The sequence below is a fragment of the Musca autumnalis genome, unplaced genomic scaffold, assembly GCF_047663935.1.
Source record: "Musca autumnalis isolate F117 unplaced genomic scaffold, ASM4766393v1 scaffold_4, whole genome shotgun sequence".
Taxonomy (NCBI): domain Eukaryota; kingdom Metazoa; phylum Arthropoda; class Insecta; order Diptera; family Muscidae; genus Musca; species Musca autumnalis.
In genome coordinates this window covers 71,360,301-71,384,570 of record NW_027411977.1, presented here as the reverse complement: position 1 = coordinate 71,384,570, position 24,270 = coordinate 71,360,301, and the positions used below count along the sequence as shown (strand labels likewise).

General features: G+C 40.6%; 1 protein-coding gene across 1 annotated transcript in view; it reads right to left on the bottom strand.

The window, feature by feature from the left end:
• LOC141402870 (adipose-secreted signaling protein) overlaps positions 1 to 23,867 on the bottom strand; it is a 99,284-nt gene extending 75,417 nt beyond the window's left edge. The window contains exon 1 of the mRNA XM_073984956.1: positions 23,013 to 23,867. Within this exon, the coding sequence (XP_073841057.1) occupies positions 23,013 to 23,046 (34 nt within the window). The 5' untranslated portion in view covers positions 23,047 to 23,867. The remainder of the gene's footprint in view (positions 1 to 23,012) is intronic.
• Positions 23,868 to 24,270: the final 403 nt, after the last annotated feature.

Genomic DNA, 24,270 nt, shown 5'->3' with positions numbered 1-24,270 from the left:
CACAGCTCCCCAAACATCACCATTGCATCACCCAGTCTAATAATTCACGTGTCCTGGTAACCCGCCATTTCTCTTGGATCAGACTATTTGCCAATCATTGTGTCCGTTAACAGACCACCCGACGTAATAACCAGTGACCGCGGTACTTTTCTGAAGCATGGAAAAGCTTATTGGTAAGAGTTCAAAGAAGAGAGCTGCCCATTTCCCCAAATCCTCGACTAGCGAAGAGAATTTTCCGGAATATAATCACTGGTCGAATGCCCGAAATCAGACCAAATTTCCCAGCAGAGGCCGTGGGGCCAACAAATGAGAGTTATGAGCTTCGTTGTACGAAACCTGAAGGCCCAAAAGTTAGAAAACGTAGTCTTGAAGTCAAGTGACCCGTAGGCGAACATAAGCGGAAAAAGTGGCTAGACCACCTGAAGCAATGAGACACTGGTATGGGATTAAGTAAATATTAGGTAAAGGTTAAATCACTCTCGAATCCGGGAAAGAAGATTGATAGAACGGCTGCTAGTTTCAAGCAGAGCTCCGATTTACTCGCGAGTGAATAGTGGGAGGGAGGTGGTAGGTTTTTTGGGTGCAATTTTTTTGGCGAGAGTGGGGCAAGTTTATTTGGGAGTGGGGTAAGTTTCTCTTTGATGGAGGGGATGGGGCAAGTTGCCCCCACCAAACTGCTCGAATTCGAGAAGAGTTTCACTCGCGAGTGGAATTCGAGCGAGTATTCGGATCTCTGGTTTCAACGGCATGACAGCGAGAGATCCGAAGAGGTGCGTGTTTTATTTTCACCAGCAGATAGATAGCCCAACAGTGATTGGGTGAAGAGTAGTGTGCTACGCCCTACCAGCCGAGAAGGTATCACTACAATTGACGATAAGCGATGATGCAATGGTCATCCGAAACGCAAAATCACCCAAAGCGTTGGGTCCAATGCCCAACTTTAAGAAACCGGGCAAGGATGCAAGCAGAGGAGAATCGTACAGGCCGATCTCCATCTTGTTGTCAGTAGCAAATATTTTAGAGGTACTACTCCTCTCCATTATGAGAACATGGATTCCGGAATATGTCCAATAGCAGCATTACACTCCGTATCCACACAGGCTGTGCGACCGAACAGTTATGGCGGCGCTTGACTTATGGTAGGCCTTCGACACCGTCAACCATGCCAAGCTGTTCGAGACATATACATATAAGTCTTTCCAGCCGTATTAGTCCATTCAAAATAGACATGCGTATAACTTGTGCTAACGAAGTTATTCAGGGTCAAAGGTCACTTTTTGAATTCCTTATTCAGTTTTTTTTTTTCTCAAAAACGCCTCAATTCACCTGAATATCTACCACCACAACTACTTTGGTCAATAAAACATTTCTTCGATTCGAAAGAAAAATCAATGAAACAATGTTACCTAAGAAAGTGTTACAAAAAAGACATTTTTCTTATGACACATTCATTCTACTTAGAGTGTGCTTAGCACACTCACTACATATCTCAATGCGTGTCTTGCAATGTGCCTCTTTAATTTAATTGATGAGATTATTTAAATTTAACACTAATCTCAATTGTCTTAGAAACAAAGAAAAGAAAACATAACATTTTGTGATTAGATAAATAACATTTTGACATGCTGGCGCATTCGAGCAACGCATGTTGGTTGGTTGGTTGGTACACACTACGAGGTATGCTTATCAACATGTGATATTCATAAATAAACAAAAACCATGTATGAGTCTTTCCAGGTAGAATACGATTTTTTGGTGTAGACTGTGCGACCCAAATATACTCGTTCGTGTATCAGTTTCAGTAACCTGGTTCTGGATACCTGTAGCTTGTGAGGACGACTTAATCATACTATCTAAATTTATATACACCCAATATATTGGGGTAGTTAGGGGGTCGTCCCCACAAGCGCATAGCGATGGAAACTTGATCACAAGCTAGCGAAATCGCCTGTGACATTACCTGTTCGGTACCGAAAAGAGTGATCAGTGATCAATATTCCCGGCGGACAAAAAACTGACTACAACAAGTAAAAAAATATCAGTCGACTTGGCCGACAGAGATATACCTTCAGCCTGTGTATATTGAAACAATTTTTCCCAAAAAAAAACGTATGTATACAGGGGGTTTTAAAATTTTTCGGCGTATAAACCGACAAAAATGTTGATTAGGATTAAAGAGCAAAAGTTTTGCGGAGGAGATACTTAAAGAAATGGATCGACATTGACCATTATGGAAGTGGATCTCCAGCCACTACATATGGTGTCATAGGGGGTTTTTACAACCTTCGGGCTGTTTACTCACGAAGTGTGGACTTGCCCCTGAAAAAAAACTTTTAACATCGTAATTGAGGCAGCGAATGCAAGTTGCTCCAACAAAAATCAAAGTGATTCGATAGCAGGTCTTAAAGTGAACTTGTCCGAAATTTTGTGTGGGAGGTGCCGGATGGAGTGGACAAATATAGCCCGTATTTGAACCTGATCTATATCTGGTAGATATATTAGGATGTGTAAAGTATGGACAAATTCGGCTACTCCCTTCAAGAGTTAACGTACGAACAATTTTTTCGAACAGTTTTGAACTTTTGTGGAGTGAAGGAGTGGACCGATATGGCTTATCTTCGAACTTAAACTATCTTTGGACAAAATAATTCTAAAGCCAAATTTTGGACCCATTCGGCAGATCCGTTCGAGAGTTATCTCGCGCTCCAACCACCTCGCACGGTGTCATAGGGGTTTTGTACAACTTTCAGGCTATTTTCTCAGGAAGTATGGGCTTGCCCCCGATGAAACTTGTACCGTTGTATGGGGGGCAGTGAATACAAGTTTATAAAATAAAAATCAAAGCTATTCGAGAGCAGTTACTAAACTGAACTTATCCGAAATTTTGTGTGGGAGGTACCGGAAGGAGTGGACCGATATAACCCATCTTCGAACTTAAACTAAGTTTGGACAAAATATTACGAAAGCCAAATTTTGGACCGAATCGGTTGATCCGTTCGAGAGTTATCGTGCGCACCAGCCAGCCAGACAGACGGACAGACAGACAGACGGACGGACATTGCTCAATCGACTCCAAATTGTCTGAAACACATTTCGTCCAAACATACTTGGGGTCTAAAACCATTATTTCGATGAGTTACATTTTGCCCGTATGAAAGTGTTCCAGAAAAATGGCTGCTTCGATGGGATGTAGCCACAGATCCACTGGAGTTAGATGGGTAGGTTTGGCGGGGCAGTCGAAAAGATGTTCTGTGTCGTGCGGGCCCATGCCGCATACTGGGCAGATCTCTTGCACGGCGCAATCGATTTCCGCCCAATAAGAATTTAGGCGACTGTAATATCCCTCCAGCTAACGCTCCTCAGCTGCGATTGATGGGGGATGTACTCCGAGTACTTTATTCACACTATAATTGCTTAAGGCCTTGGCAACTGCGTCCGTGTGAATGTTATTCAAACCTGCTTGATATGCTTGTTGATCTAGGGGTTCTCTCCTGTATCGTTGGACCTCTCCCTCTAGAGCATGAATATCCTTCCTGATCTGCCTGAATGTGTCGGGCCTACCCACAAGATGGTGATTGGGATGGCTTACATGGTAACATCCAAGCAGGTACTGCGACGAAAGCATCTCATTGTGTTGCTTTACTGGAAGAATCTTTGCCTCCTCATGTATATGGTCCACTGAAGATTTGAGGAGGCACCCTGTTGCTGTTCTCAGGGCGGCATTCTGGCAAGTTTGAATCTTTTTCCAATTCGTATCACATAATCTCGGGGACCAGACTTACCACAGACAGACCTATCGCGTTATATGTGGTCAACAAGGTTTCTTTATCTGCACCCCAAGTGCTGCCGGCCTTGTTCCTACTTTTCAACTTGTCGCAGAATGTAGGTGTAGTATCGAATGTGACCCCTAAAATTTTAGGGCAGTTTGTGGTCGGAAGTCTACTAACGTCGACCACGACATTCAACTCACGTCCAAACTGCGCTGTCCATGAGATGAACAGAGTGGCTGTAAATTTTTTGGCGGGAATCTGCATATTCTGCATATTGTTCAGTCTCTCACAGATGTCATCAGGATAGGTACCCGACGGCAGGATCGTGCAATCATCCGCATACGTTACGATATCGATGCCGTCTGGAGGGGGCGGAATACAGGAGATGTAGAGGTTAAACAGTTCCGGAGATATCACCCCACCATGGGGGACTCCCTGTTTCACTCTACGGGGTTTGGACTTCTTATTCCTGAATTCCACGTACGGCTGGCGTCCACACAACGTTTCAAGCTTGGCCGGAGGGTTGTCTGCTCAATGTCCTCAAACAGCGTGGAGTGCCTGACTGTATCAAAGGCTGTGCTGCTTACGGAATCCATGCTGATGGTCGGCAACTTGATAGCTATTTCTGATACGGGGGAGGAGTAAGACCTCATGTGTCTTTGCTACGGGCGACAAAAGCGAAATCGGCCTGTACGATTCACTTTTGCTGGCATCCTTGCCTGCCCATTTTCCAGACTTCGGGAACAACGAGGGTGGTTGAGAACTTTAGTGAGATACTCCAATTCCGGCTCATCCAGCTGCTTCAGCATTACCATGGAGATTCCATCAGGGCCCAACGCTTTGGATGATTTAGCGTTTTTGATGCCGTTGACAACATCATCCATTGTAAATTGTGGTGGTTCATCCTCGGCAGGAAGAGATCTGATGCGACGTAATACTCTTCTCTTCGCCCTGTCACTCTCGGGGTGCTCGACAAGCAGTCGATTGAAATTATTTGCGCACCTCTTCGGGTCAGTCAACGTAACGTCGCCAAACGTGACTGAGGTCCTATCTTCCTTTCTTCCAGGGTTCGAGAGTGACTTAACCGTTGCCCACAATTCACCTATGCCGGCTCCAATGTTGCAACTCTTCACATGATTTAACCATTTGTTCCGCTTATGCTCGCCGACCAGTCTGTTAACTTCCAGTGTCAGCTCCCTGACTCTGGGGTCATTGGGGTTGGCACGACGAAGCTCATCACGCTCATTTGCTAATCTTGTCGCCTCTGCTGGTTTGGTCTTACTTTGGGTATTCGACCAGCAGGGATATGGCGAGCGGCTGCAGCAGTAATGATTTCTCGGTACGTCCTTTCCGTTACCCGAACATCAGAAGGATTGGGCAATTCTCTGAAGCGGTGATTGGTGAACTCGCTGAAACTCGGGCAATCAGCTTTCTAGTGATTGACAAATGTGCGGCTTTCAGAGGTGATGAAGTTGTGTGGTCTGCTAACGGAGACAATTATGGGGAGATGGTCTGATCCAAGGGAAATGACGGGTTGCCAGGTAACGTCATTTGTCAGACCAGGTGACATGATGGTTATGTCTGGCGAGGTGTGACACTCTCCACTAATTCTGGTAGGGGCGTCCTCATTGACCGTGCAAAACGTAGAGCTATCAATCTTCTCAGCCAGCGCTGTACCTCTCTGGTCGTTTCCGAGGGCCGAATGCCACATCTCATGATGATGATGAGTCCACCAGGACCAGACGATTATGACCTTCCAAAAGCGGGCTAATGTTAGGCACGTAATCTGAGATACAGCTATTTCTCGGCGGGATGTAGCTATTTCTCGGCAACTCTCTCTCGGCAGTTCCACACCTGACTGCTACCCACATACATTCCATGTACGGGTCATTAGAGACAGGCTCAAGCGAGATAGGTCTGTATTGGACAGACTGGTGCAATATGAAAGCTAATCCCTTAGCACATTGTAACCATCACAATGCTCTAAGCTGTGGTTGTCGTTCAGCTTGGTTTCTTGCACCATCGCGACCTTGATGTTCTTCCGACTCATGAAATCTACTATTTCCTCGATCTTACCTCGGAGTCCATTGCAATTAAATTGCAAAAAGGATGCATTCTCTGGGATTGGGACAACAAGGGCTGTCGAGGGGACTGCTAGGGAGTTTCGTAGTCAGATGACGAGGGAGTTTCGTAATCCGACGACGACGACTCACTGGGGACTGTGTTCACGCAGCATGAAGCAACATAGTCCCTGTCGTAGTCCCTCACGTGGACAAGTCCAGAGCAACCCCTTAGATGCACCCACTCCTGACATCTATTGCATCTCACCGAAGGTTGGATGTGGGTGAAGATGCGGATGTGACAAACTGAGCACAGATATATTGGTCCTGGGTTTTCCTCCGTCCCGGCACGGACCAAAAGAATTCGGAGCAGGCATTCCGGGATATGCTGCTCCCAACACAGAAAAACGAAACAAATACAAACATATGTACACTGAGGTGGCAGCCGCTGGCTAGAACGATGATCTCGTGTTGTTCCGGGTCAATCCGGTACGAAAAAATCCGCTGCCGTGGGATTGACCGATTGTCAACATGTTTTGGATCCAACGAGAACAAAGCTTTTTTTAACGGACAGGTGTTCATGCAATATCGATTGTATGCTGGTGGAAAAAATACCTAAGGATGCCTCTATCTCACGGTATGTCACATGTCGGTTTTGCATTATCAGTTCACGCACGGCATCAATTTTTTCTGGCACAAAGACAAGTTTAAGGACGACCTTCGTTTTTGAGCGAGCGCCTTCCACCACTTTTTGCAAAATTGATTTTTTCACGTTATTTTTCAATAAATGTTCGTAAGTGAAACCGTACTGGGTACGTTTGATAATTTATTTTATGTGCGACCCAAAAACTCCCCTTCCATAGAATTTATTATTTAAGTTTATTTAAAATTGCCACAAAATTGCAAAACACTTTTCAACGGTAATACTCAGGAAATGTCGCCAACATTACTGAGGGGTATATTGCCCTCAGTAATGTTGGCGACATTTCCTGAGTATTTCAGCCATGTAAAACTTCTCTACAAAAGTGGTGTCTTAGACAAGCCGTTCGGACTCGGCGATAAACTGTAGGTCCCATATCATTGAGCTAAATATGAATCGGGGTGCACTCATTAATATGAGGGAAGTCTCCCTTGTCCCTTATGGGATGTTTGTGGAACAATTATATATATTATAAAATGTAAATGACCAAATGAGGCAAGTTATTTCTTTTACCGAAGTTAAATGGCTCTACGCGAAATACATTTTATACCGAAAATTGGTTACAATCCCTACCCTAACAAACACTTTTCGTTTAAGCCAATTATCGAATAAATTCTCATAAATTATAAAACCTTCCAGAATAGCGGTTGTATCACATTTTCTTATACATTACGTGCCTCATTTTTTTCCATCTTCCCTATTTTATTTGGAATGATACGTATTTTTTAATAATCATAACACAGTTGCATAATAATCATGTTCATGTTAAACCCATATCAAGGAGGACGAGAAGAAGAAGAAAAAAGAATGAAAATGAATTTAACGTTGATGGTTATGAGAATGACACAAACTTCAAAAACATAATATGAAGAATAATAAAAATCCAGGGTTCGTCCAGGGAACTAGAACGTCGTCACAACATACGACACCAGCACTCATTCACAGACCAACCAACTAACCAACTGATGTGAATAAACATTGGTTATTATGGAATGAACAAAAAATGCTTAGGATCTCCATGAAAGACGGGTGGGTGGTGAAATGGGCGAGCACATGTTGCAAAGAATATTTGAAATATGGTTAAAGCGTAAATAACAGGTAAAACGGAAACCAAAAGAATAACAAAGAAAAAACAACAACTAAAGCGAAAACGATAAAACGATGGGTGTTACGACAAGTCAATGCGGAAGTTCAAAACATAATCAAGGCGAAAAATACATTTCCTTGTTGAAACGTGTCTAAGGACACTTAGTGTCAGACACAACAGGGTGTAGTGACAGCATCGAGTGTGTGTGTGTGTGTGTGTGGATTTGGGTGAGAGGACAAAAGCACAAAAGTTAAGGGTTCTTATTTATTTTTATTGGCTAGTTGTTGCATTTGTTGCTGTCGTTGTTGACGTTTAATTGTTACAATTAAAATAACTTGTTGTTTGTGAGGCAATTTCATTTTGTGTTATTAGCAGTTAACACGAGGAGGTCACAATACCATCTGGGAAATAACATGGCTTGATTGGTTGCCACCGTGATGCAAGAGATAGCATGTCCTACTTATGTGGAAAAGTTCATGAGTTCAAGCATTCCAATAAACAGTCTTTCATTTTGTAGAATGTAATAGCAATAGATGTCGGAAGTCCAGAGATATCCCTTTGATGTACGATCTATCTAAGGGATAGCTCTGGGCTCGTAGATGGAAGGGACTACGTTGTTCTGCATGCTGCGTAATCACAGCCCTCAGTGATACGAGACTCCTCCGCAGCCGGTGGTCGTTGATGTTTCAATCCCTGAAAATACATTTTTTTAATGGTCTCGGAAGTAAGATCGAAGGAAATAACGTAAGAGTATCACGATCGCGGCGGTGTGGGAAACTAATCTCAACAGCAACTGCTGCTTACAGCGTTGTGGAGGTTACTATGTACTTAGGAAAGATCGCACCCCCACAAGTGTAAGTGAGGGACCAGCATCCCTTTTGCACCAGTCTGTTCAATACAGATCTATCTAGCTTGAACCTGACTTTGATAACACCTACACGTACTGTATGGGGTAGCAATCAGGTGTGGAACTGCCGAGATATAGTTGCTTAACGTATACATCCCGCCGATTAATAGCTGTACTTCAGGTTATAGACCCAACATTAGCCCACTCTTAGAAGGTCATAACCGACCCGTAGTACATGGACTGTATGGGGTAGCAGACAGGTGAGGAACTGCCGAGGTATAGTTGCTTAATGCCGATTAATAGCTGTACTTCAGGTTATAAACCCAACATTAGCCCACTCTTAGAAGGTCATAACTGACCCGTAGTACATGGACTGTATGGGGTAGCAGTCAGGTGTGAAACTGCAAATGTGGTGTAGCTTAACGTACAGGGTGTTTTTTAGGCTAGATAGAACTTTAAATTGTAAAAAGTAACACAAAAAATTAAATTTTGATGAAACTTTTTTTTATTTGTTTCAGTATACTCTGACAAATCATCATGAATAGACTCACGCTTGAACAACGCTACGAAATTATCCAAATTTACTTTGAAAATCAGTCGTCGATTCGCGCAACTTATAGACGACTTCGTCATTTGTATTGTGTTCAGCGATAAGGCGCATTTTTGGCTTAACGGGTTTGTTAATAAGCAAAATTGCCGCATATGGAGTGAGATCAATCCACAAGAGACCCTACAGACTCCATTACATCCAGAAAAATGCACCGTATGGTGCGGTTTTCACGCTGGTGGCATCATCGGACTTTATTTCTTCAAAAATGAGGCCGGAGCTCGCGTTACGGTCAATGGAGATCGTTACCGCACCATGATCAATGATTTTTTGTTTGAAAATATGGATGACATTGATCCGGAGGAGATGTGGTTTCAACAGGATGGCGCTACGTGCCATACGGCGAACGCAACCATCGACTTATTGAAATCAAAATTTGGCGATAAGTTGATTTCGAGAAGTGGACCTGTCAATTGGCCTCCAAGGTCGTGCGATTTGACACCTCTCGATTATTTCCTGTGGGGCTACGTGAAGTCACTGGTTTATGCTGATAAACCAGCAACAATTGATGCCTTGGAGGCCAGCATTGTTCGTGTTATTCGTGACATACGGCCAGCAGTGCTCGAAAAAGTGGCCAAAAATTGGACGTCCAGAATGCACTTCGTCAAGAACAGCCGCGGAAATCATTTTCAAATGTTAATGTCACGTATTGATCTTTCGAATAAAAAAAAATTTGATTACAATTTAATTTTTTGTGTTATTTTTTACAATTTCAAGTTTTATCGGGCTTAATAAAACACCCTTTATATATCCATGAAAAGCTGTACTCCAGAGTCGCGACAGGTTTTAGGTGATTTTAATGCTCGACATGAGTTGAGGCATTCGGTCCTAGGTAATGACCAGAGGGTGGTTTCGCTGGCTGAGGAGATTGATTGCTCTACGTGTTGATGTTTTTTGAAATATCATAACAGTCTGTTCGTTTTTCTGCTTAATCCAGCTCTAGGAATGTGGCTGCTTTCATTGGTTGTAAAAACAAAGCTACTGGAATTCCGACCACAAACTGCCACAAAATTCTAGGGGTCATATTCGACACTTCGTTCACGTCGTCCGTGAATGCTGCAGCTATATGCGACAAACTGATATCTACGAACAAGGTTCTCAAGTCCCTAGCCGGCAGCACTTGGGGTGTAGATAAAGCAACCTATTGACCACATATAACGCGATAGGTCAGTCTGTTGTAAGCAATGCGGCGCCAGTTTGGTCCCTGAATTTATGCGATTCAAGATTGTCAGAATGCCGGCCTGAGAACAGCAACAGGGTGCCTCCTTAAGTCTTCAGTGGACCATCTACATGAGGAGGCAAAGATTCTTCCAGTAAAGCAACACAATGAGATGCTCTCATTGTAGTACTTGCTCGGATGTTATCGTGAGAGTCATCCCAATCACCATCTGGTGGGTAGGCCCGACACATTCAAGCAAATCAAGGAGAATATCCACGATCTAGAGGCAGAGGTCCAACGATACAGGAGAGAACCCCTAGATCAACTGGCATATCAAGCAGGCTCAAATAAAAGAAGCAAATATGGTGTGAATAAAGTCCTCGGAATATATCCCCCATCTATCGCAACACCGTTCAGGATATTGCAGTCGCTTAAATACCTATTGGACAAGTATCGATAGCACCGTGCAAAACATATGCCTAGTACACAACACACAGCATCTTTTCAACTGTCCATGTTTTGTCAGACCATCGTGTTATCTCGTCTGACAAATAACACTACCTAGCAACCCGTCCTTACTCTTGTGTCAGTCCATCTCACTATAATTACCTCCATCAACTAATCGCCCTTTTACGTCACCTCTGAACGCTGCACTTTCATCGATCATGGGAAAGCTAATTGGCCTAGTTTCAGAGAGTTCACTAATCACCGCTTCAGAGATCTGCCCAACTCTTCTGATGTTTGCGTAACAGAAAGGACGTTCCGACCCATCATCACTGCTGCAGCCGCTCGCCATATACCTGACTGGTTGAATACCCGTAAGATGTAACTTCACAGCAAAGGCGACGGGACTAGCAAATTAGCGTCATGAGCTTCGTTGTGCCAACCCCAGTGACCACAGAGTCAGGGAGCTGACACATGAAGTTAAGGCTGATCGGCAAGCATAAGCGGAATAAATTAATAAATCATCAGAAGAGTTGCAACATTGTTGCCGGAATAAGTGAATTGTGGGCAAGGTTTAAGTCACTCTCTAACCCTGGAAAGAAGAAAAATAGCATCACAATCACGTTTGGAGACGTTACCCTGGCTAATCCATAGAGATGCGCAAGTTATTTTTATCGACAATTTGTCGAGCACACCAGGAGACAATGCGAAGAAAAGAGTACATGATCCCATCTTGCCGAGAAGGACCCTTCAATACCGTTGACCATGCCAAGCTTTTCGAGAACACGGAGAAGACCTTCCTCCGATCCTATTTGTATAATGAAGGAAGTCAGAAATAAGTATTCGAAGATCCGTAGCTTGAAAAGAGAATTCCCGAAGACGAGTTGATACCTCCGGAACTGTTCAACATCTAACTATCTGAAATTCCACACCCTACAGACGGCATATAGATTGTGATAGATGCGAAGAATGTACGATCTTGGTGTCGGGTCCTATCGTCGGTGACATATGTGATAGGATAAATATTTACCTAACTGACTTAGTTGTTGAAGTTGGTTCCTATAATTTTGAGGTAGTAAAAGATTTCGTATACCTCGGCACCGCCGTAAACACAACAAACGACATCAGTTGTGAAATAAAAAGAAGAATTGTATTGGCCAACAGATGCTACTTTGGCTTAAGTAAGCAGTTGAAAAACAAAGCCACTTCTCGTCAAACAAAAATAACGCTTTACAAAACACTGATACTACCCGTGCTGATATATGGTTCCGAAGTCTGGGTATTTGCGCAAGCAGATAAGGTAGTGTTTGGCGTGTTTGAGAGAAAAATTCTTCGAAAGATCTGACCAATCTGCGTTGACGGTGAATATCGACGTCGTATGAACCACGAGCTGTATCTGCTATTCAACGACATCAATATAGTTAAACTTATCGAGATGCAGCGATTGCGTTGGCTAGGCCATATAAGAATGAGCGATGATGAACCCGCTAAAAAGGCGTATAAATTCGGGCCACATGGCTTGCACGCTGAATTGGCAGGCCAAAGAAAAGATGGCGCAAACAAGTGGATGAAGAGATGACAAAGCGCGGTATTCCAGAAAGCGAAGCACTAAACAGAGATAATTGGAGATTTTTTTTAGTTCGGCCTATGGAACAAATGTTCTGTAATGGGCCAGCTAAGTAAGTAATTAACTGACTTAGTAGAGTTCCCCACCTGAACACGTGAGACTTCTCACATATCAATGAGTGACACTGACATTCAGAGTCCAAGGAGAGTGTGAATACAATTGCACCCTATCACCTGATCTCCTGAACACCTTCAAAAAGGCTCCTTCTGAACATGTTGAGGGAAGGTGTCCTGATTCCGACCACTAAGTCGTCCGAACAAGCAACTGATATTTTCGATAAGACCAGAAATGGGGATAAGTTACGCGATTCGCCGGTTGGCAGCTGAAAGCTACTGAAAAAGAAACCTTGTTGACCTTCGCCTCTTTTAAAGCAATGTGGTATGCCAGTGTGGTATGCAAATGTTAACGCTACTCAGTGGAAGTATATATAAACCTCCTGATGACACCAGTGGGCCATTTGCAATGGGTCGTGTAAAAATTTTGTTTAAAAAGTCCACGTTTTATGGTCAATGGGTCGTGTAAAAATTTTGTTTAAAAAGTCCACGTTTTATGGTCAATGGGTCGTGTAAAAATTTTGTTTAAAAAGTCCACGTTTTATGGTCTATGGGTCGGGGAAAAATTTTGTTTAAAAAGTCCACGTTTTTTGGTCAATGGGTCGTGTAAAAATTTTGTTTAAAAAATCCACGTTTTATGGTCTATGGGTCGTGAAAAAATTTGTTTTAAAAATGCACGTTTTAAGGTCTACGGGTCGTGTACAAATTTTGTTTAAAAAATCCAGGTTTTATGGTCTATGGGTCGAGCAAAAATTTTGTTTAAAAATCCACGTTTTATGGTCTATGAGTCGTGGAAAATTTTTGTTTAAAAAATCCATGTTTTATGATCTATGGGTCGAGGAATTTTTTTGTTTAAAAAATTCACGTTTTATGGTCATAGGGTCGTAGAAAAATTTTGTTTAAAAAGTCCACGTTTATGGTCAATGGGTCGAGGAAATATTTTATTTAAAATTCCCTAACATAATGTTGTGTACAAACGGGAACTTCAACGAGCCTATCAAGCAGTTTAAAAATATTGTGTGAATGCCATACTCGGAGACAGACTACACCCTTCATGCATCAACAAAAAAAAAAAACTATTGACATACGTTCCGTTGAACGGCATCAATTTGTATTGGGCCCGAATTGACAGTACGATACTCAATACATGGCCTCATGAGGACTTGGGCAGAACGATACGCTGTAACTGCCCAGCTAAACCAACCAACCTGTCCAACTATTATCCAAGTTGCCGAATATTTAAACTTGGCCACATAAAAAGCAGAACCAGATAACTGAAAACCATGCACGAATGAACGTTATTACTTTGGTAAAAGGATAACAACAATACGACTTTAGATCTGACAAGGCCATCGTCGATCATCTACGTACATACATACATATATACTACATTTAACATTTGATGTATACTACATTTGAAGAAGTAACTGCTACTGTCTGTAGATCCAACCGTACTGTAACGGGCGTCCAACAGGTGTTGGATCTGTCTATTAACTATTTATGTCCAACGTTTTCAGGAATTTCCCACAAAAACGCTCAAAATTTTACACCTACTTTATCCAGTTTAAGGTCTGTATTTGTATAGTTTTCTTTCCAAGAAGTCCATACTTTCCGATATAAAGATAAACCCCAACACTAAATGTATTCTTTCAAATTTCAAGAATGAGGTTTTTGTTTACGGATATGCTCATAGATTGTGAAAATTGGTCTCGTTTGAATGCATCCGGAAAAACTGCAAACTTTCCACTACACCTAGCCACAAACAAGCTTTTCGACGCTTTAAAGGCAATTGGTGCAGGAGCCTGACATTTTATTTTATTTTAAGAATTTAAATCTTCGCAAAGTCAATTAGTTTTCAGATGCTATCCTAGTGCTATGTTATTTTGTTTACACACATGCATACACTCTGTCATGAATACTGAGGAAACTATTATGCACTACAAAACAAAACAACAACACACACATTTACCGAAAGAAAGGAGGCAAAATAACCAACCGGTGACCTTTTAAGACAAACACTCTGCCACAAAACAAACAAACAAACCAACCGACCAATATTGTGGTCTAACGCGATGATATTGGAAAATATTTTGCTGAAATTTGAGGGAAACCAAAGAAAGAAAAGAAAACTCTGCAATATGCAACGTCAAAAACAACGATGAAATTATACATACATACATACTCGTGCATGTATTATGTAGTTGACCTTGTGGGTCTTAAACTTGTCAATAAGCAGTTATTTTGTAATGGTAATGACAACACATATCGGCACACGCCTCCATGTACTTGGAAATGACTGTGAAAGACGTAAGAATATAATAATAATAATTGTTATAACAATTTAAGGTCATTTTATTAAATTATTCCTTGAAATCTTCACTAAGGTTCTTGATTGCCCATAAGTGAGAACGTTTCGTCTGTCAAACTACATGTTGGGGTTTATCTATTTCTCTACTTTAGGGACGGCATGTGCCACAATAATGCTAGGAATTGTTTTGAATTCGTGCTGGAAATGAGATGATTTTGGGGCAATGGGGTGCCTTGGTTGCTCCATCATAGAAAACTTAACAACCTAATGATAACACAAAGTAGGCGTCTGCAACATCAGAGCATAACACTCAATCGCAATCTCCTCCACAGACACAAATATTGATGTTTACATTAGCCATCAATGTCATATGACCCGAAATAAAAACATTCAATATCTACCCACACAGACAATGTGGAGACGTAATTTCACTGCATTTTTGGTGGTGTGGACGCAAAAAGTAAATGGCGTAAGGAAAATCCCCAATATTGTACACCTTAGCGACTGTTTAACGATGGAAAATTTCAGGTCATATGACATTGATGGCTAGTGTATACACCCCTTTAACAGGCTTCAACAAAATACCCAACCATTTTGACATTTGGGTAACATGAGGAGTATAAGAAGAGGCATCCAAGCCGAGGAGGTACCACCACAATTTACGATGGGCGATGTTGCAGATGTCATCCGAAACGCGAGATTATCCAAAGCATGGGCCCATACCGAATATCCCGAAATTGAATATTTAACAAGTGTCATCAACCTATCGTTAGCCACCCATATTGTACCAGAAGCCTGAAAAGTTGACAGGGTGGTCCCGCTACTGAAGCCTGGCAAGGATGCCGGCAGAGGTGAGTCGTACAGGCCGATTTCACTCCTTTCGCCATTAGCAAATATTCTAGAGGCACTACTCCTCCTCATGATGAGTAGCAGTTTTCAAGTTGGCCAATATTAACATGGATTCCGCAAATGCATGGAGTGTATGCACACATATCAGTAGAGGACTGAACCCGAACAAGTCGTGCGACAGGACAGCCATGGTGCCACTTAACCTATCGAAGGCCTTCGGTACCGTCCACCATGGACGCCAGTCGTTTGTGGATCTCAACAACAAGAAGTCAAAAACCCGTAGAGTGAAACAGTGAGTTCTACAAGACGAGGTGATATCTCGGGAACTGTTTGACTTCTACCTTTCTAAAATTCAACACATATGTGATAGCTTAAATGTCTACATAGCTGACATAATGCAGAGGAATATGAAAATATCCGCCGCTAAATCCACTGGGCATATCTTTCCTTTACCGATAGTATTCGGAAAAATGTGAAATATTTACCACAGATAGTGCTTTTTATGCAGATTCCAACGCTGTATAATTTTTGTTGGGGAAATGTATACTACCCCAGATATGGGCCTCTGAAGTTCCCGAAAATCCATTGTTAAAGGTCGTCTACCTAGAGAAAAAATTTAATTTAAAAGAAAATTTTGTTCCCGTTCCTGAGATTGGCTCCTGTCCATAGGAGAAAGTCTCAAATTCCCGGCCGAAGGCCGGCTATTATATGAAACTTACGATTTAAGAAAAAAATTGCAAACTGTCGTTAAAGGAAATTTGTTCCATCCACTGTCAGTCTCTTCAAAAATGCCGTTCTGAGGTCTGCAACAGGGTGCCTCCTCATGACACCAGTGGACCATCTTCATGAGGAGACGATGCAGTGCCTTATTGAATGTTATCGCAGTGAGCATCCTTGTCACGCTTTAATGGTCAGTCTTCGCCCACTCAGGCACTTCAGGAGAGATCTTCATGATCTAGAGAGAGAGGTTCAAAGGTATAAAAAAGACTAACGAGCCTATTAGGCAGACTTAAAAAGTATTCACACTGATATAGTCGTGAAGGCACTACAGAGATACGCCAGCTGCTAAGGCAAACGCGACTACTTTAAGCCCAGTTACGATCCGAATGAGGCTGCCGCCTCAATTCGTAATGGACCCGAATTAATACCACGAAACCCAACACATACCCTTCATGTGAATTGGGACCACACGACACGCTGCATTTGCTTATCTGCCCAGCTAACTCAGCCAGTCCAGGTTGCTGAATTTTTGAGTCTGCATGCAGAGGAACCAGAAACTTATAACTGAAATAATATACCGATATCGTCCGAAAAAAACGAAACAAAACATTTTCTGTCCTTTGAAAAAGTTCCCTGCTCTGTTTCTCTAAACTACTATCTATACGATACAGAGGAATCAGAAATAATACACGAACATATTTGCCACCGTGGTGCAATGGTATGCACGCCCGCCTTGCACGCAGAAGGTCGGGGGTTCGATTCCCCGGCCAAACAACATCAAACATTTCAGCCTTGAAAAACTTCTCCACAAGTGGTGTCTTAAGACACGCTGTTCGGACTCGGCGATAAACAGTAGGTCCCATATCATTGAGCTAAATACGAATCGGGGTGCACTCATTGATATGAGAGAAGTCTCCCTTGTCTCGTATGGGATGTTGTGGAACAATGTTTTGTTTTTTTGTTTTTTTTTTTTATATTTGCGTTGCTACAACAACAGCGACTGTCGTGTGAATGCGGTCTCGAAGAACATCCCCATCCAATACAGCTGTGGAGCGCAAGCTGTCACTACCTACCAGGGTAGTTTTGGCTCAAAAAAATCCTATAGGGCAAGGATCAATGACACCGTACACAACATCTACACACTGCACCCGTTCACCTTTGAATAACTATGGCTGACTTCCGTATAGTCAGATGCTTGGCAAATGTCTGAAGTATTGTGTTTCATAACGCCGTAATACTTAACAAATGGTAGCTATGTGTTTCAAAACGTCACAATTGCGCATTTATAACGCAGGTAAAAAGCAATATGTATAATTTTTATTTCTGATGCATTTAATTGTATTTTCGAGGAACAATGTATGAGTGTGCAACTGAAATATTTTGACGAAGTTTAAAAAATACAAAGAATCTGACGATACGGAAGTCAGCCTATCTGTTGCACTGAGTTACGGCTAAAGCATTAGGCTCGGTTCGGGACCAAATTTTTCCAACAAGTAGCTCTTGTAACCCTGATCACAAATGTGTACAACATTTATGGGGGAAGCCCATACTTCCCGAGATATGTGCCTCTGAAGTCCCCTTCCATTCCAGAGATTTGCACCTGTCCATAGAAGAAAGTCTTAAATCCCCGGGCAAAGGCCGGCTACTTAGAGAAAAATGTATAATTTAAAAGAAATGTTTGTTCCCGTTCCGGAGATTTGCACCTGTCCATAGGAGATAGTCTTAAATCCCCGGACGAATACTGGCAATTTAGAAAAAAATAGTTAAAGAAAAGTTTACTATTATTCCATAAGATTCACAATGGTACCCATATTATCATTATCCGTTAAAAATGGCAAAGTTATATACAAAGGATTGTTCGGAACTTCAGAGGCCCATATCTCGGCAAGTATAGACTTCCGCAATAAGTTTTATATAGATTCGTGATCAGGGTTACGAGACCTAACTGTGGAAAAAAAATTTGAACACTATCCGAGCTTGATGCTTAAACTCAACTCACTCCCCAGTGATATGAATGTGTGATCAAAGTTAAGCAAGACTTACGCAACTCCCGCCGCTAGGAAAACGTCCAGATTGAGGTTGGTTCTGGGCCAATCCATGGGATTGCATCGTAATAATTGTTTTAGACTCCACATATTTATACCCTACACCGCTATGTGGGGAGGGTATTATATGTTGGTTTTGGCCAAAAAGTTTGTAACGCATCGAAATAATGGTCGTAGACCCATACTTATATATACCAAAATGAATGTCTCGACGAGCTGAGTCGATCTGGCTATGTGTGTCCGTCCATCCGTCCGTCCGTCTGTCCATCTAAACCTTGTAATCACGCTACAGGTCGCAATTTTGATCGGATCGTCACGAAATTTTGGATGTTGATGGTGGTCCCGGAGGGGAAGAAGCCTATTGATTTTGGTGATGGTCGGATAATATTTAGGGGTCGGAATGGGCAAAAAATGTATGTGGATAAAAAGACAACGTTTTTTTCCAAAGCGAATATCTCAGCTTCTATACGGGGTATACCAAAAGCAAAACCTGGCAAGGAAAGTAGAAAATATCACCTTTACAACGATGTGAAGTAGGTTGTCAAACAACAGAGATATCGCAATAGTCCGTAATGCATCTCTTTTTCCATTTTTGTGCAATCACACTACGAAATTTTGATCGGATCCTCACGAAATTTTGGGGGTTGATGGGGGTCTAACAGAGAAAGAAGCCTATTTATTGATGGTTGGCATACAACCCACTTTTCCATTTTTTATTTGAGTTATTCTGACGATGCACTTAAATGCGTTTCAAAAAAATTTACCTGTGTTAATGAAGACATTCAGAGCAAAGGCGCTAAGCTATCCCAATTTTAATATTTTGAATTTTATTAGTCAAAAGCTTATGAACGGGGGTAGTGGTGTAGGGTATTACATAGTCGGCCCCGACCCGACTATAGCCTTGGCTCACTTGTTTTTATTATATTATTATGTATTTAATATATGGCCTGTTCCCATACTTTATAAAGTGGTAAAAGTCGTAAAAGTTGTAAAAGTCGTAAACGATTTTCATATAAATTTTGTGTACGGGAACGCAAAATGTGTAAAAGTGGTAAAAATTGTAAAAACTTTTTAGTTCTGGAACAGAGCTATAATTTTAATAGACTTTATTATAAGTCAGGATTTTTGTCTTGAGATACGCTTATTTGGCATAATACTATTATGAATGAATCTTGAAATAAATAAATATTTCAACCGTATGTCTGGTTGAAGGGCATGATAACTCTTGAACGGATTAAACCATTTGGTTCAAACATAGTACAGCCTTATGTTTCATTTTGGAATTTTTACCACTGAAAAAAGTACTGGAACAGAGCTGCTATTATTTCTTTTCCAGTTAATATTTGGTCTGTTCCAGAACTGCAAGAACCTACTAATTTTTACTACTTTTTCCGATAACATAAAGGAAAAAATGTTATCGTAGCAAAAAATAGTAGCTTCTTGCAGGTTCTTCTGGAACAGAGCATTTTTCTTATATGGTCTTAATTAGAGCTGGCAAATTATCGATATTCCTAACATTACATATTTTCGATATTTAATTTCAAAAAATCGATAGCTATCGATATTATCGTTAATTTGCCATCACCACTAATTTGGAAATAAAAATGGCGGGTAATTTCTATGTTTGTCCCGGGCCACACTAGAGTAGTTTCATTGAAATTTTGACATGAAATTATGCGTCTATAGATCGAGTTCCATAGTAGAGTAAAATCATGAAATTGCTGTAGTGGGGAATTCAACCTAAGAACACCTAATTTCATGAAAATTTTTAATGAAATTCACTCTAGTGTGGACCGGAACTTTATACCCTCGGCATTTATGCTAACGGGGGTATATACACTTTCATACGGGCAAAATGTGCCTCATCGAAATAATGGTTTTAGACCCAAAGTATGTTTGGACGAAATGTGTTTCAGACAATTTGGAGTTGATTTAGCCATTTCCGTCCGTATGTCTGTCTGGCTGGCTGGTGCGCACGATAGCTCTCGAACGGACCAACCGATCCGGTCCAAAATTTGGCTTTCGTAATATTTTGTTCAAACTTAGTTTAAGTTCGAAGATGGGTTATATCGGTCCACTCCTTCCGGTACCTCCCCCACAATAGTTCGAAAATGTTCGGAAAATTTATGGGCATGATATGGACTCAATCGGTCCACTCCTTCGGGTACCTCCCACACAAAATTTCGGAAAAGTTCAGTTTAGGACCTGCTCTCGAATCGCTTTGATTTTTGTTGTAACAACTTGTATTCACTGTCCGCCATCCGACGGTACAAGTTTCATCAGGCGCAAGTCCATACTTCCTGAGCAAATAGCCTGAAAGGTGCAAACAAAACCTCTATGACACCGTGTGTAGTGGTTGGAGCGCAAGATAAATCTCGAAGGGATCTGCCAATTCGGTCCAAAATTTGGCCTTCTTAATATTTTGTCCAAACATATGTCCTTCAGGTACCTCCCTCACAAAAGTTCAAAAATGGAACAAGCTGAGTTGATGCACTATGCTCAAAAAAATTTTTTTTAATTGTATTTTTTTAAGTAGCCGGCCTTCGGCCGTGATTTTAAGACTTTCTCCTGTGGACAGGTGCAAATCTAGGGCACGGGAACAACTTTTTTTAATTTAAAATTTTTCTCTTATCAGCTGGCGTTTAACAAAGGTATTTTTGGAACTTCAAAGGCCCATATCTCGGGAAGTATGGACTTCCGCAACAAATGTTATATATATTTGTGATCAGGGTGACGAGATCTACCTGTGATAAAATTTCATTTCGATCCGAGCATAGTTGGCCAGCTCATTTTATGCCCAAAAATGTTCGGAAATATTGTACGCACGATAACTCTTGAAGGGAGTGACCGATGTAATCCACACTCTGCACATCCTATTATATCTACCAGACATAGATCAGGTTCAAATATGGACCGTATTTGTCTACTCCTTCTGGTACCTCCCACACAAAAATTTCGGATAAGTTCACTTTAAGACCTGCTCTCGAATCACTATGATTTTTGTTGAAGCGATTTGCATTCGCTACCTCCATAACGACGGTAAAAGTTATTTCAGGGGCAATTCCATATTTCTTGGGAAAACTGCCCGAAAGGTGTTAAAAACCCTATGCCACGATAACTGTTCAACCGATTTGGTCCAACATTTGGTCTTCGTCATATGTTATCCAAACTTAGTTTCATGGGGCAATACCGGACCACAACTTCCGATACTTCTTCCCCAATAAAATGTCACTAAAATCCTAGGACGATATCCTTTGAATTGGTCAACCAATTTGGTCCAAACTTTGGTTCTCCTAATATTTTGTCAAAATTTAGTTTAACTTCTAAAAAGGCCTATATCGGTCCTCCCTAAGGGTACCTCCCCCACCACAAAAGTTCAACATTTGTGTCTAAGTGCAGTTAGTTCCTAATCCACATTTTTTGTCGGCAAGTTCAAATGTTCAAAAAGGGCCACAAAATTCTGAAAAGACCATAAACACCTTCGATCTGTCCGTAGATGAAAGTTCCAATTCACATAGGCTAAGGGTATATCTCTGTCGGCAAAGCCGACTGACACTTTTTTACTTCTTTTGTTGACATTTTGCACAAGTGCTGCACAGAAATATAAAGGAGAAAAAACAATTGCTTTTATTTAATAAAAATACACAAAAATACAAATGAGTTTTCCGAAAAATGTTTACGTGTGACTTCGGACTTACTTTCTAGGTCCGCTAATATCAATGGACAAAACTAGGTATGATTTTTTTCTTTATTCAAATATAACATGCCGACTACTGGATCATATCATGCAGACTATTGGGTAATGGTGCCGACTACTGGTGAAAAAACAGTATTTCACTAAAATTTTAATTTTTGCATGTTGAACAGAAATAATCAAAACAATTGTTTATATAATCTAAAACTGCACAAAATAACGAATCATAACAACTTAAATTCAATTTGATTGGACGGAATGACATACGGCTAAAGATACGAGAATCCTTAAAGTGCCGACTACTGGTGCACTTACCCTATCTATATTAAATTTTTAAAAAATAACCGATACTATCGATAGTGCCATCGATTTTTTGCCAGCTCTAGTCTAAATGCACAATCATCGACTAGCTTAACCAACCTTCGGATGCAGACAGTTTCCAAAAATTGATCAACATTTTTTAATTAGTATGTTTTCCAATAAGACACATGCTAAATGGGTCTAATTATCAAACAATGATATTTCTACATGGTTTCATACTTAGAAAATATCTTTTAAGCAAATCAATACCATCTACAATAAATTATTGTTGTCATGTTGATTTGTTATGGCCTATATTAGTATCCCCCTCCCTTTTCCAGATATTTTTTCCGAGATAATACTTGAGATATATATTACTTGAGAAAAGGTCGTTTAAGATGGATTCAATAAGATATTTTAACATTATCATTGTTATATATATCAACCGTATTCTATTCATTCTGTAAAAAGGCTAAGCTGGCAGAAAAGTCGTTAGTTTATTGAACTATAAAGTCGGATACAGCTTAGCACCAACTACTACTGTAGTTTATTTCTGTTTCTTTATATACCAAATACGTAGTTATGCAAATAAAAGCAATCAATATCAGTTAATCCCTCAATATTTTGTTTATTTATGAATGGCGTCACGTGAAAAACAATAATACAAATATACACATGTACCAGCAAATATTTTCAAAGCTAAAAAAAGATATTTGTAGTAGCTTCTTTTTTCTACACTTACCTCCAGCCTGATCTAATGTTGCTCCTTGTGACATTTTTTTTATTCTGCTCTTATCTCCGCTTTCAAAAATTAATTCCAAAGGTAAATTTAACAAGCTACACCGCGCCGAGTGTAATGTGGATTTAGTTTGGCTTTTAAATATGAAATTCTTTGTTTATTTTGTTAATTAGAAAGAACTATAACAACTGTTGTTTGTTGTTATAGTTTTTTGTTTATTTATGATTGTAACCAAAAATAAATCAGCACCAAAGTCTTGGAAACTGGGAACCATAAAATAATATAGGCAAACTCAAACGTCGTATAATGAAACACACACACGTTATGACAAACTCAAATAACTGGAGTATGTGTAGTATAGAGTTGGACCAGCCCAGCCGGTAACTAGAATTCTTGCGTAGTGTATTATTTGCTTAAAATGTCCTTGAAAGGGAGAGATTTGATTTTTTCTCTAAACAGCGATGACACAATCGTCTTAACACAGATAAAATCACTCCAATTTATTTTTTTCTTTCACTTCCGATATTTTTGATTGGAGCCAACGCGAAGTTCAAGGTCGTTGCACTTTGCCGTTTGTTATTTTTTGTTGTTGTTATAGCCCCCGCTTATAAAAGGTATGCAAAATGATGTGCAATTATTTTTCTTAACTCATACACAGCAAATATGAGCACATTTTTTTTCCTTCTATATTATTTGATTCATTCAACCTTCACGAATAATGTAATTCTTTTGTTATTTTAATATTATTTGACAATTTATTTTTAAATGCCACACTACTAAATCGCACGAACAAAACAAAACGCATCCAACACCTTCGCTGATTTGTTCACATAGAAAGTTAAAAGTCGACTATTTAGTTAAAGGTAAAAATCGGAAGATCGAAAAGGAAAAGTCGACTTTTCATTTCGATATGTATCAAATTATCGAAATTCTACGTTATCCAATAAGATGCTAGAGAGAGAAGAAGAATGGTAGGGATCTGTAATCAGGAAAAGAGTTATTGCAAATCAACGGCGTTTAATATCGTTTTATATAAATATGTGTCACCTTGTGTGTACAGTACAAAGTTCGTTATTTCTTTTGTAACCCCAGCAAAAAATTTTGGAAGTTGTGCAATTGGAGTTAGGATTTCACAACATCTTTCGATGTAGTTCAACAGAGTTATGAAAATGCACTCCGTTCGATACATTTTATAAGCATTTGCTGTAGCGATCCCTACAGAAAAAAACAGTTGGTTGATCCCTACACATTTCCTCAAAAG